Source organism: Phytophthora ramorum (genome assembly GCF_020800215.1).
Source record: "Phytophthora ramorum isolate Pr-102 chromosome Unknown Phyram_PR-102_s0005, whole genome shotgun sequence".
Taxonomy (NCBI): domain Eukaryota; phylum Oomycota; class Peronosporomycetes; order Peronosporales; family Peronosporaceae; genus Phytophthora; species Phytophthora ramorum.
The window spans coordinates 121,166-134,164 of NW_027150651.1; the positions used below are offsets into that span (position 1 = coordinate 121,166).

Here is a 12,999-nt window from a genome sequence, read left to right on the forward strand (position 1 = left end):
CGTCGTACTTAATAAATAATATACGGTGCACCTTTACCCATCGTGTTCAGTTCCGACCTCAGTGCGGAAAGGAAGCGGGACGTTAATTGACACAATGGGGCGCTTCTTGGGGGCCTCTCCGACGGCCAGCGGTGACCGCGGACGCAGATACGCGGCGCTTCCCGCAGATAACGAGGAAGAACACACACAGCAACCCTCGGCCGTCGCGTCTCCGCGCTCTTCCGCGGTTTCCAGCGCCGAGAACGAACGTGTGGCATCCTCCAGCGGGCCGGCGCTCATGCGCAGCGACAGCGAGGATGAAGCGGATGCAGAGGAAGTCATGCACCCTACACTACAGAGGCAGCATCAGGAGGTAGAACAGGAGGAGAATTCCACCCTAGAGGAGAAGGGAAATGAGGAGGATGCGACCCCCGAGACCAAGGAACAGGCCGAAGACAAGACGGAGCAGGCCACTGATGGCCAAGACGCGACCGACGATGGCCAGCCCGGCGGCTTCCACGTCCGCATCTTGGACCTGAACGGCAAGTTCTTCAACATCTCGTGCGAGCTGGACTGGACCGTGGCCCAGATGAAGCAGCACGTGCTCGAGTGTACCGACGTGGCCGTGGCTTCTCAGAGACTCATCTACCGCGGCCGGGTGCTGGAAGACGAGGGTTCGCTGGCCAGCTATAAGGTGGAGGACGGCCACACGATCCACTTGTTCGTGCGGGCGGCCCCGACACCGGACCCTGAGATTCTCAATGCTGAGCTCAATACAAGCGGGAGCACTTCAGGGGCCCGAGACGACGGCATGGCCGTCGTGACGATCAACAGCGACATTGTGTCGTCGGCCGTGTTCCCGTCCGACTCGGCCCGACGTGTGGACCCGTTGATGCTCGACTCTCCGCTGGGCAACTGTGCTCGACGTGTGAAGCTCTGGAGCTCGTTCTTGCTGATTATCTACACCATGAAGGTCATGGGCCAGTTTGCGCTGCTGGCCAATGAGCAGCAGCAGCGAGCGGCGGAGCAGGAACGGGAGGAGGCTGGCACCGGGGCTAGCGCGACGGACCGACCGATGGACCGATACGATGAATATCCGCAAATCTACACGCCGGACCCGTTTATCGGCGGGCTCGAGCTTATGGTGCATTGTTTCGGCGTGTATGTTGGCTGTGTGGGCTTCAAGGCGGCACACGACACGGACATTCGCCCCATTCGCTTCTACTGCCGCGGAGTCGTGTGGCTCGCCATCCTGACAGTAACAGAGCAGATTTACACGACCGTGCAGATCTCCGAGTCGGATTTCCCTACGGAGAGGGTGCAGTACCCTTACGGCGGACAGGGCCCCACGAAAGACGATATCGTGTCGGCCAACATCTTCCAGACGATCATGCTCGTATTCATGTGGATGATCGCAATTCGCCACTCGTACCTGCACCAGCGCGAGGTGTCCATTTACAACCAGTCGTTTGCGGCGGCCGCGATGAATGCCGCGCCTCCAGTGCACCTGCCTGAAGTGGTGTAACGAGGTAGCAGATAGTACAAGATCGGTTTGTGAGCCCCGAGTGAACGAGAATATATATTTTGAAAGCGTGTCCCGAACGAGTTCAATGGTGAGCTTTCTTGCTGGGCGAGGTGCTGCAGTCCACGGACGGTGCGTGGTGCTTGTATTGGTTGATTGAGAATGGACAGCGGTTTTGCTGCAGAGGAGGGCAGTTTTGCTCACTGGAAATAGTGAGCGCGTGGAGTTCTGCAACCGCCCGACACTTCCTCGTGGGCATTCCTCCCAACGCAGTACTGCGGTGGAAGAGGCTCTGAGTAAGAGTACGTTGTACTTCAAGCATTGGAGTGAGTGAAGATGTCGGCCTCGGACTTCGACGACATCTTCGGTGATGACGTGAAGATGGACGCGACAGCAGCGCCCACCTTGACAAACGTTAGCCTGGACGATGACGAGTTGTTCGGAGGAGACCCCAGTGGCAAGGTGACTAAGCCTGCTGAGGTTAGCGGTGATCGGCCTCCCCAAGGACAATCGAACTGGGAGAAGATTGGTAGTAACGAGCAGGATGAGTTCATGTCTTGGCTCGATGGAGAAAACACATCGCAGGCAGCTCCGACAACAGAGGCTTCAATTCACGAGACCTCGGCACCGATATTTGATGTTTCTCCGCCACCCGCACCGGTAGCTCTTGTTCCAGCCAACACGTTTGAGAGCGTCTCTCTTGACGATGATAACGATGACTTCGACAATACGTTGGAGAGTGGAAGCACTGAGCCAAGCTCAAGTGTTTCTGCTCCAGCAGCTGCAGTTAACGGCATCTCCCTCGAAGACAACGACGGTTTTGATCAGATGCTAGATAGTGCAAATGCCCAACCCGGTTCCTTTGAATCCCCCCCAGTGGCTACAGCTGACAGCGTATCGCCCAACGACGATGATGATCTTGATCGGATGCTGCAGGCCACAAGTTCACAAGCGACCGATCCAGCGACTACGGATAACAGCATCTCGTTTGACGATGACGACGATCTCGACAAAATTGTCCGTAGTGCCGGCATCGGCTCGAATACATTCGTTCCGGCAGCCTCGATGGGCAACATTTCGCTAGATGACGACGATGACGACGATCTCGAGCAAATAGTTGAGAAAGCCAACCAGCAAAACAAACAAGCGAATGCGAGTGGTTCGCGCGAGAACAGCAACTCGTCGCTGCAGATCAAGAGTCAGGTCCAGGCACAGCAAAAAACACAAATCGGTACGAAGAGGGGACTAACCTTGACCTCGGAAGCGTTTAGATTTGGTGGTGCGAAGTAGTTTCTCAATGGTGTTCTTGTTGTTGCACGTACCAGATGTGACAGCCGCGCGACAGGCATTTCTCGAGACCGGAGAGCTCCCGGGAGGCTCTCGACTTGCGGTTTGGCAGCGCGCTGTACAGGTACGGCGAAAAGTTAAGCGACTTTGCATCCCGGCAGACTTCTTACATGACTGTTACCGTTCTAGCCCGGAGCCGCGGATTCAGCATCAATGTATGCGGTGCAAACGACATCGCGCTCGTTACCAAGCCAAGCTCTCTTACGCAAGGAGGTGGAGGCTTTGTGTTCGCGGATCTTCTCGAGTGCAGCTCACGCGCGCATCCTTCAAGAAGTGGGCGACAGCATGCGCGGAACGCACTTACTCTTCATCGACAGTGCCGAAACACTGTTCACTTACCTCTGCACCCAGCTCGACATTGACTATTTCTCGGGAATGGTGCTCACGTTCGCACCATTGCTTCTCGCGAGTGGCAGCGAACCACTGCACCCTGAAACGGTGGAGACGCTAGCAGCCACCTGCCGTCGATTCTTGCCACATATCGGTAAAAAGCTACCAATACGTTCCTCAACCACCGACCGACGCCCCTTACTGAAGCGTATGCTGCTTTACCATGCTCCACGACTTGCTGCTCATTTGAATGAGCATTTCCCCACCTGGAACCATGCACCTCCCGAGGAGTACGATGGAACGAAAGGCAGTGGTGCAATCCCAGACTCGTGGCTTGCGTCTTTCTTCGAGGGCGACGCAATTGTGAGCGATCCTGCCAACTTCGACTTCTTGCTCAAGGTTTGGGACTGCAGTTTACTGCTGGAGGCTTTCTCTTCCGCTGAGAGCGCCCCTCTCACAACAGGATGCTTCATCACTCTCTACTCCATTGTCACTGCGGAGAAAGCTTTGAGGCGTATGGAAGGCGAGCAGCTTCGACACTGCATGGCAGCAACTCTTACGGAGACGCTACTGCGTGGAGAAGCGACCAAGAACCACGTGTTCGTTCGGGGTGTCCGTGACTTGATGAATGCCACGCCGCCATGCTTTTGTGCGACGCTACGTAGTTCTGGTGTGCCTCCACCGCCGATAGTCGAAAACGATGCTGCCAAGTCTGCAGACACGCAGGCGCCCGCCGTACCCAACAGCACTTTCGGGATGAACACGTTGCTGTCGGCATCGACGCAAGGCTTGAAGGACGTATCCAACCTGATGATTGACATGCCGGTGAAATTGATGATCGACATGCCTGGCAAGTTGCTCACCATGGTTCCGCTAAACCCCATGGCAGCTTTGTCATCGCCGACGTCCAATTCGCTAACCGACTCGCCAGAGACCCAGCAGCTCTTTTATCTGCATGTGCAGGCGATGGAAGTTGCTGCCGTGTCAATGACACTGGAGGCGAGAGAAGTAATGCCGTCGATGTTCGGAGGAATTCAAGGACACGATGTCCCCGCAGCAACATCTCTTCGCTACTTTGTCGTCGACTGTCGTGGTTCCGAGGACATGCGGGGCGGTCAAGTCCCCACTGCCTTCCGCTTTGATCCAGACGCTGTGGCAGATCCCCACGCGCTCGCTCAAGTTCTCGCGACACTCGGTCCCCTGAAAACGGCAGGAGTGCACATTTGCGTCATGGGGCATGGCTACGCGCACATTGCCGAGGAGCTGCGTCAGTTCCAGCAGAAGCAAGGTGTAGCATCAGCCTCACCCTTCTCCTTGAGCGAGCATTTCCTGGAGACGTACGCGAACGATCAATCTCGGGTCCAATCCACCATCGAGTTCTTGCTGAAGCACGAGTTCCCACGCGTTAGCGTCCTGGAAGGTGGGTATTCCGCTGCCCACGGCCATCTCTTTCGTTCTCACAGCTTAACCGTCGACGACCTGGCGGACCACGATACACCCAACTGCAAACTTTGCCAGCACGACCGAAGCATGAGATCCGTCCACCCTCCTGCTAGTGGCGGCGCTTTGAGTGTCGAGGAAAAGAAAGAGGCTGTGAATCAAGACGACTCGAACTTCACAGCGAACGCGAGGACTGCAAGCTCCCGAACGAGTGAATCTTCTCAGCGATCGAGTGCAGCTCTTGACGAGGCCGGCTTTACGGATATTAGTCTCTCCTCTGCCAATGCTGTCAACAGCAAAAGCCCGGCAGCAGGATCATACTACTCGAGCTTTGCAGGCGCCTTCAAGTCTGGTAGCAAGACACTCTTGAGCCCCACGATGGATGGCACCAAATGGCTTCTCAAGAAGTCAGCCGCGACCACCGCCGAGTTCGCAAACGCTGCAGCGAGTATGGGCAACATGGGCAGCAAGAACCGAACGGGTAGTATGCAAGGCGCCGCTGCAATCGGCAAGACCCCAGGCGCTCCTCCTTCGAAGGACACGAAGCCTGCGATGCCGAACCTTAACAAACTGCGGAACTCACTGGTAGCCATCGGCTCCGAGAGCCTCGACATGCTCAAGAAGGTGGAGTCTGCGATGGAGCACGCAGTCGAGCAAGCTGCGGTAGCCACGACCACCACCACAGCGAAGGTTCGCGTCCCCTTCCCTTCGACCATTTCGCCCTCCTCGAAAGATGCAGGATCCACCGCGACTTCCGCAGCATCAAAATCACCCTCGACTGCGACCAGCACTGCAACCACACCGCCTGCACCACGCGGAGCTCTGTCATCTGACCCCGCTCACAGCAAATTCTTCCACCAGTCGACGGACGAGATGTTCACGATCGATGACGACGACGACGATGAAGATCACGAGGGTCATTTCGTCCACGACTTCGACGGCGGTGAAAGTCGCGCGTCTGCAACGTCAAGCTTCGCGAGAGATTCTCCTGTCGCCGGCAGTGGTGCTATTGGCGCTGTTCACGACGTTTTCAAGGGCCAAGTAAGTGACCTGAAGAAGGGTATGACGGTAAGCCGCGCGCAGATGCTGCCGTGTGTGAGCAGTCCATTCTTCGCGTGCTACAAGAAGAAAGCGCAGGCAGGAGCTGCCTCACGCGTCACAAGTACCCACCCACGACGCGTACTTGTGATGGAGAACAACCTGGTGGTGCTCAAGTCTGCAACGCGTAACGAGGACGACGTGTTCATCGTGAAGTCGTGCCACCCGCTGTCGCACATCACGAGAATGACTTGCCTCAAGAAGAACGCGCTCATGGTGAGCATCTACTACAAGTGGAAGGCTGACGACGGACAGGTCGTGGAGCGGCGCAACTCGTACGAGGTTCAGCAGCGAGACGACTTTATCAAGGCCGTCAAGACCACCATGGACAAGATGTGAGCGTTCACTGCAACCTTGCCCATGCTGACGGTGCCGCAAACACTACCAGAGGCATGCCTGCTGGTAAGCATAGGGCCTCGAAGGCAGCAGGTATCGCCTCCAAATAGTTTTCTCGAAATACATGCTTCATTCCATGCGATGCTGCGAGGTTGGCTGGCTTCGATCACTGTTGGCCATCGTCACTCCCGAATTTGCCTGCGTCAATTGCCATGCCAGACAAGAAGCACGAATCACTCGCGTCCAAGATCGACGAGGTTGCTCGTAACCAGATCTGGCGCGAACAGCTCAAGACCGAGTATGAAATGGAGAGCGCCTTGACACCGTTCCAGCTCAACCCCAAGACACGTACGGATGGCACCATTCACCGCTCCCACCGCCACTCCCAGCTAACCTCGCTTTCGTGCCGAATGATTGTTGAACAGTGAGTTCAATCACCCTGAAACCCACACAAACTCACCCAGCGGACTTCGGCAATACTCAAGATGACCACGGCACGCGAGAACTTGCTGCCAAACTGCGAGCAGTTTCGAAGCGGCCTACGGAGAAGCAGGCAATACCGATGACCGAAGCACAGCGTGTCGGGTGGCTGCACGACATGGCAAGCAAAGGAATCCGAGCTGACATGCACCGCCGAATGTTCAAGGGCCGTGGCAGGTACACAATCAGCTCTCACCTCCGTGCTGTAGCAAGCTTGTACTTACCTCACGCGTGTCTTCCTGTGATCTTGGCGCTTCAAGCTCCGACGTCACCAAATTCGCCGACACCTACTGCACCATGGCAGGCTGCAGTCCGTTTGCAGACAAGTCGACTCGCTGATTCAAAACTACCACATGGACAGAAGAGGAAAATGTTATACCCACATAAGAAAGGCTACGCCCAAAACATATTAAAGCCCTCCTTTCTCCGTCGTCTCCACCACCGGCGAGACTCCGCTTCCTCAACCCCATTGAGCTTGCTCTTCCCGTCTTCTGGCACTGGAATCTTCATCAGATAGAAGAGACGAAGACGGCAACCGGAGAGCTGTCTACCTACACATCAGCTGGCAGGGGAGGCGCTGTGATCGATCCTCGTCGCTCTGTTCGATGAGAAACGGCCTCGGGGCCTGCTACAGGAGCGCCTGGCGCACTAACAATACTGGAAATCGACGACTGTTTCGTGATCGGCGGAAGCATGCTCAGCGTCGGAGATGAAAGCGGCTCCATCCCAGCGACCTGCGCGTTTTCGTCCAGCATTGTGAGCTGGTTGCGAAGCTCCTCGATATGAGAAAGCACGACACGCCGATGACCCTTTTTCACATCCATGTCGATAAGATCCTCCTCATCGATCGTTGCCACACCGCGCAGCGTATCGAATCCGTCTTTTTCAAAATTGTGGGCGTATTCTTCCATCTTGAAGAACTTAAGCCAGTTGTACACCGTCTCAATATCTGAGTAGCAACACGCACAGTAAGATATCCGATCAACGAGCTATGCGCACAACGAAACGTACTTCTGCTTCGCGGAGCGACATTTTCCTCTTCATCACCTACGGGGCGGCCGCCATCATACTCCAGCAACGACGTCGATGTCTCGTCGTTCGTCGAATAGTCGTCGTTGCCTTCCTCCCAAGCTTGCAGGTAGTTGGCGAGAGAACTGTGACCTGCCTCAAACGCACAGCGCGACGGACTCTTGTTCGTCTGCAAGAGTAAACACGTCAGAAAAGCCACGTTGAACAGCCTTTCACTTCAACGCCACGACACAGCAGATCGCTGGGCACAGCTACCAAGCATGACAACATACCAGCGTCAACGAGAGAAACTCCGACGAATCGCGAGACTTCCGGATGAGCCAGAACGCGCACTCCTTGTTGCCTCCTAGCGCAGCGCTGTGCAAGGCGTTGCGCCCGAACTGCAGAGCAATTAATACAAAGATTAACACCTTCCGACAGAATTTGCCGGACCCATCCGTTGCCTACCTTGTCGACGTCGGTCCAGACAGCAAAATGCTCACTCAAGATCTTCAAAGTGGACAAATGGCCGAATTCGGCAGCCCAATGCATCGCGTTTTTGCCATTCTGTTGGTAGACAACACATCGTAAGCAGTCTCCCCAACGCGAAGCAGCTCCAAAACTTAGCTGCTATACCTTGTCGCGCATAAACCGCAACGGGTACGCCCCGTTGATATCGGCGATAATTCGCGCAATCTCCTCGTCATCTCCTTCCTCTGCCGCATGAACGAATTTCTGCACACCATAGCCAAATACGTATCAGCATCCGTCAGCTACAGCAACGACAAACAATTGCAGTACATAAAATCGTACCTGCGAGGTCTCGTACCAGTTCTTGAGGAACTGCACGCACTTTTGCTTGTGCTTGTCCTTGGCTAGCTGGTACGCCGTCTTGTTGTCCTGTTCGTCATAGTCATCGTCCACACGTAAGTACGCACGCCAACCACCTCCTTCCGCAGTAAGTACGCACATAGCTCGTGATGTGGATGTCGATGCCCTTCATGCAGAGGTACTGGATCACCTCCTTCCGCCCCTTGGACGACGCCCAATGCAGACACGTGCCTCCATACTGCGCACCACCGCAACACAAAATCAGCCCTCCCCACCTCAGCCTCGTCTCAAAACTAGCCACGCACCTCGTCCACTGCATTGATGTCAATGGGGCTCGGACACTCTTCCAGCAAGTACGTGACCACGTCCAGATGTCCATTAATGGCGGCGGAGCAGTGCGCCAGCCGCCCAAACTTGTCCGGCGCATCCAACGGCACCCCGTTCTCCACCAGGAACTGCACCACCTCCAGATGGCCGTAGAACGCCGCGTAGTGCAGCGCCGTTTGGTCGTCGTGGTCTGTAGCGCTCCAGTCCACGCTGCAGTGCGCGCCCACCCACTGCACCACGTCCAACTGGCCGGACGCCGCCGCGCCGTGCAGCGCTGAGCAGCCGTGCTGCAGTAGTGCAACAACAAGTACCGTTAGTTGAGGCGTATAGAGTACAAGAGGAGGAGGATGACTTGCCTGGTTGCGGTAGTTGACGTCGGCGTGCAGCGTCTGGACGAGGTGCTCCACTTCCAGCAGCTTGCCGCGATTGGCCTTGCAGATGAGCACGTCGCCCAGCGTGTAGCTCTCCACCACGGGCGGGGCGTTCGCGCCCAGCGGCAGCTGCAGCACGCGGTTCATTCGCTCAGCACGGGAATTGAGTGAGCTGCTCGACTCGCGGTGAGATGAGAGTGAGGCGGCTGATTGGTCAAAAAGGAGATGTGACAATAGATGCGTACAAAGAGTGGTACGTAGACCAGTTCACTTGGTGTTTGTATGGACTATGGTACAGGTACACGCCATGGGGTTTATCGGGTACTGTGGCTTTAGCGGAGGCAGTAACAGCGAGACGGAGAAGGGAGGACGATTCTGGGGATTGTAGTCCATGGAAGTTCTTCCCTACTGGGATAGCGATGACATCCCCGTCCGAACGGGCAGCGTATTGGTCATACTAACATGGCTTCGCTTTTGGCGGTAATTGACATATACACATATTGTCACTTCCTTTTTTGACCAATCACCGCTTTCGTCCAAAGATAGCTGCTCGAAGCGACGTCAAAAACGTCTGCATAGTCATCTCTATCGCCGATTAACCAGCCAAGACCAAAGCATGGGCGCCGGCGCCTCGACCGACAACTCCGGCGAGGTGGCTGCTCCAGTCTGCCGCGATGCTGTATGGATTCCGTTGCTGACTTTGTCGTTGTGCTGTTAGATCGTCGTGGGGGACGTCGTCACGTTCCACGTCGAAGATCACCCCAAGCGCGTCGTCGGCGTGAGTCCGCAGTCAATGATCACAATGCTAGCAGCCAATTGCATCTAACAGGTTGTTGCTTGCAGATTGTGACGGACGTGCAGGAGGACAGTTGCAGCGTCCAGGTGTCCAACACGGAGGTGCTGAACGGCATCCCGCGCGGCGACGTCAAGCGGATCGCCAAGTGGGACGAGATCGAGGTGGGCGACGTGGTCAAGGTGAAGGAGCAGGGCTCACGTCTCTACTACGAGGCCGAGGTGGTCTCGCGCAACGAGAACGGCACGTACAAGGTGCACTTCGTAGAGGTGGACGAGGAGGAGGACAACGTCTCGGCCGACAGGATGCTCAAGCTCATGTCCGGACGACTGGAGGACAAGGAGTGGATGATGTACAAGGAGACGGAAGAGTAGCCACCTGGACTGCTTATTAGTTCTCTCCGGGCGAGAACGGCGCGTGGGAGGACTTCAACCATCGTGTACCATAATACAGACGACAGGGTTCTTACGTCCTTGGTGGTTTGTGGACTATTGTTGCCATTGAGTATTGCTAAATTGTCTTCGCTAGCTGCAGTAGCGAGAGGAAGCCTCCTACGGGGATGTCCACAGGACAGCCAACATGCTCTTCGATCCATTCCTGACAAGGCACCACACAAGGTTGTCAGCACGCAGCCAAGCAGCAGCAAAAATCCACGCACACGCACCTTGATCCTGTTCTCTATGCTCTCCAAGCTATCGGTGCGTGAGAGAGCAATTGGTCCGATAACGCTCACAGACAGCGACTCGGTACCTTCAGGAGCTTCCTCCGGAAGAGGTAGGACGAGTGGATCCCGAAGCAGTAGCCGAACCATAGCCTCACTTTCGTTTGGAAGCAATTGTGCAAACAGGGATTGTCGTCGAAGCCCGTGTAAGATAAGATCTGCAATACCAGCAACAAACGTTAGTTATAAGTGTAAGCAGCACACTGCAGCATTCGATAGCAAGCTCACCATCCAGTAGTTCCGAAGACAGCGCTCGCAAGCGAATGTTGGCGTCGGCCCCTTCGTAAACATCTCCGGCGAGCCACATCGCGAGGTGGCGGAGGATCGGGTCGTAAAATACGCCCTTCTTCTGCAGAGTAGACGTAGCCTGATTAAAGGCCTCAGATACCAGCGGACGTGCAAACTGCCAAGCAAACAACTTCTTGCGCATGACCAGCTCGCGCTGCTGTTTCTCAGCTTTCTTCTTCTTGGTGAGCTCTTTTCGTCGATTCGCCTCCTTCGCCTTGTCCTCCAGTTCCCGCTCGCCCTGCCTCGCGTCGCTTTTTTCGGCCTTCAGCACCTCGTGCTGACGGTGCAGCATCTGCATCTCCTGCTCTTCCTTCATTTCTACCAGCGCCTGTGCCAGCGTCTTGTTCACTAATACATTCAACAGCGGCTTCACCTCGACGTCGAAGTTGAACAACCCGTCCGACTCCTCGATCTAGAGTAAAAAGTGTCAATGACAACGGCAATAACGAGGAAAGCGTCCACTTCACCTGTGTGGAGATGTCAATTCCAATCTTCGGTCGCATGAACATGTCGTTCGTCGTGGCATTGCCTTGGTTTGCACCCGAGCGAGGCAGGAACGCGTCTGTCTGGCTGAAAGACTCGCGCTCAGGCGTCGGCTGTGTCTGCTCTACAAGATTCGCCTCCAGCGAGATGGAAGTGACTGCAGCAACGCACCCCATCAACACCCATTATGCAGGCCAACAAACCACATGTATCTTTCATCTCCACGTACACCCGTAGGACGGTACCGCCTGCGCCTCAAATACACTCGGATGGCTCTTGTTGTTACTGCTTCCTCTCTTCTTGGTGTTTCTCCGCTTCTTCACCTTCTCTCGACCGTCTGCAGGCCTCGCTGTATTGATCTGTGACAAAAATGCCAACCATGAGGATCCATCCACCAATTCTACAATCGCTTTCCACCGACCGGCGCGAAGACGCTCCCGCGTGGAATCCTCGGGTCGTGCATGATATTCGTCGGAGTGGCCTTGCTCGCTGCATCGCGCGCCTTGCCGCGACTCGTCTGCACGGGCCGCGGCTTAGACGCGTACGAGTACGACAAGTCCTGCTCCATTATTGCTTACCAAGTGGATACATTCCGTCAAAGGTCGCAAGTTAGAAAGTTGAAGTGGCAGACACATCCACGCTTAAGTACGACGTTTTCGACACCGCGAAAAAAACGGTTCACTCACTCGATTATTTTACCCGAAGAAGAGCTTGTGCTTGGGCATGTCCATCTTCTACTGCGTGGTGGCCAACAGCCACTGCCCGCTGGCCGAGTACAGCAACGGCGGCAACAAGAGTATGAACGACTTTGCGCAGAAGCTGCTGAAGAAGCTCAACCTGGCAGAGGACGCGGTGGAGGCCATGGACCTGGACGGGAAGACGTACAGCTACCGCGTGGACAACGAAGTGGCCTACGTGTGCGTCACCAACGCGGCGTTCGGCAAGAGGTGTGGTGTGCAGTAAATTGAAGCGGGTTGTGGGGTTTGCTGACGTTTTTTATACAGCTCAGCGGCGCTGTTCTTAAGACACATCAACCAGCTCTTTGACACCCAGTTCGGCATCCGGGGTAAGGCCACGAAGCTCAAGCTGGACATGAACCGAGACTTTGCACCGACGCTGAAGAAGCAGATGGAGACTTTCTCGTCGGACAAAGGGGCTGAGAAGTTGCAGGCGCTCAAGAAGGACCTGGACAACGTCAAGACTAATGTTCAGGAGAACATCAGTGAGTTGTGTAGAGGGTGTTGAGTGCGAGAATACTGCGCTGACCTGGGAATCTTTGTGACGAATAGACAAAGTGCTGGAACGCGGCGATAAAATCGAGTTGCTAGTGGACAAGACGGACCAGCTGAAGTATGTCCGTGTCGCTCTCGGTGTTGGTGAACGAGGATGAAGGCCACTAATTCGTCGAATTTGTGTCTGTACAGTTCCCAATCTGCAGCATTTGCCAAGTCGAGCACGAACCTCCGACGTCATTGTGGTGGGAGAATGAAAATGAACATTGCGATCGGAGCAATAATTGTGGTACGTGTATCACTGGTTCTCGGGATACAATGCTGCGCGTACTCACTCCGTCGCGTGCGTTTCATTTAGATTTTCATCATTCTGTAGTCCTGTACATCAAAGGCAAGGTGACAGGAAGCGGAGA

General features: G+C 55.4%; 7 protein-coding genes across 7 annotated transcripts; 5 read left to right on the top strand and 2 right to left on the bottom strand.

The window, feature by feature from the left end:
• Nucleotides 1–94: 94 nt before the first annotated feature.
• Nucleotides 95–1,504, top strand: KRP23_5711 (Ubiquitin domain-containing protein DSK2a; the record flags this gene model as incomplete). The annotated part of the gene is made up of 1 exon (XM_067890812.1): nucleotides 95–1,504. The coding sequence occupies one exon, from the start codon at nucleotides 95–97 to the stop codon at nucleotides 1,502–1,504; it is 1,410 nt and encodes a 469-aa protein (XP_067745228.1).
• Nucleotides 1,505–1,837: 333 nt separating this feature from the next.
• Nucleotides 1,838–6,055, top strand: KRP23_5712 (uncharacterized protein; the record flags this gene model as incomplete). Its single annotated transcript, XM_067890813.1, has 3 exons — nucleotides 1,838–2,732; nucleotides 2,827–2,912; nucleotides 2,978–6,055. The coding sequence occupies 3 exons, from the start codon at nucleotides 1,838–1,840 to the stop codon at nucleotides 6,053–6,055; spliced, it is 4,059 nt and encodes a 1,352-aa protein (XP_067745229.1).
• Nucleotides 6,056–6,264: 209 nt separating this feature from the next.
• KRP23_5713 (uncharacterized protein) lies at nucleotides 6,265–6,871 on the top strand (the record flags this gene model as incomplete). The annotated part of the gene is made up of 3 exons (XM_067890814.1): nucleotides 6,265–6,400; nucleotides 6,478–6,709; nucleotides 6,793–6,871. The coding sequence occupies 3 exons, from the start codon at nucleotides 6,265–6,267 to the stop codon at nucleotides 6,869–6,871; spliced, it is 447 nt and encodes a 148-aa protein (XP_067745230.1).
• Nucleotides 6,872–7,083: 212 nt separating this feature from the next.
• Nucleotides 7,084–9,216, bottom strand: KRP23_5714 (Serine/threonine-protein phosphatase 6 regulatory ankyrin repeat subunit B; the record flags this gene model as incomplete). The annotated part of the gene is made up of 9 exons (XM_067890815.1): nucleotides 7,084–7,481; nucleotides 7,544–7,730; nucleotides 7,834–7,941; nucleotides 8,009–8,107; nucleotides 8,177–8,275; nucleotides 8,354–8,440; nucleotides 8,511–8,609; nucleotides 8,677–8,985; nucleotides 9,055–9,216. The coding sequence occupies 9 exons, from the start codon at nucleotides 9,214–9,216 to the stop codon at nucleotides 7,084–7,086; spliced, it is 1,548 nt and encodes a 515-aa protein (XP_067745231.1).
• A 469-nt stretch (nucleotides 9,217–9,685) lies between these two features.
• On the top strand, nucleotides 9,686–10,236 carry KRP23_5715 (uncharacterized protein; the record flags this gene model as incomplete). Its single annotated transcript, XM_067890816.1, has 3 exons — nucleotides 9,686–9,721; nucleotides 9,788–9,847; nucleotides 9,913–10,236. The coding sequence occupies 3 exons, from the start codon at nucleotides 9,686–9,688 to the stop codon at nucleotides 10,234–10,236; spliced, it is 420 nt and encodes a 139-aa protein (XP_067745232.1).
• Nucleotides 10,237–10,372: 136 nt separating this feature from the next.
• Nucleotides 10,373–11,922, bottom strand: KRP23_5716 (Flagellar radial spoke protein 3; the record flags this gene model as incomplete). Its single annotated transcript, XM_067890817.1, has 6 exons — nucleotides 10,373–10,459; nucleotides 10,527–10,741; nucleotides 10,812–11,283; nucleotides 11,339–11,511; nucleotides 11,584–11,713; nucleotides 11,776–11,922. The coding sequence occupies 6 exons, from the start codon at nucleotides 11,920–11,922 to the stop codon at nucleotides 10,373–10,375; spliced, it is 1,224 nt and encodes a 407-aa protein (XP_067745233.1).
• A 155-nt stretch (nucleotides 11,923–12,077) lies between these two features.
• KRP23_5717 (putative vesicle-associated membrane protein 726) lies at nucleotides 12,078–12,962 on the top strand (the record flags this gene model as incomplete). The annotated part of the gene is made up of 5 exons (XM_067890818.1): nucleotides 12,078–12,301; nucleotides 12,359–12,576; nucleotides 12,644–12,704; nucleotides 12,779–12,875; nucleotides 12,945–12,962. The coding sequence occupies 5 exons, from the start codon at nucleotides 12,078–12,080 to the stop codon at nucleotides 12,960–12,962; spliced, it is 618 nt and encodes a 205-aa protein (XP_067745234.1).
• Between the last annotated feature and the right edge of the window lie 37 nt (nucleotides 12,963–12,999).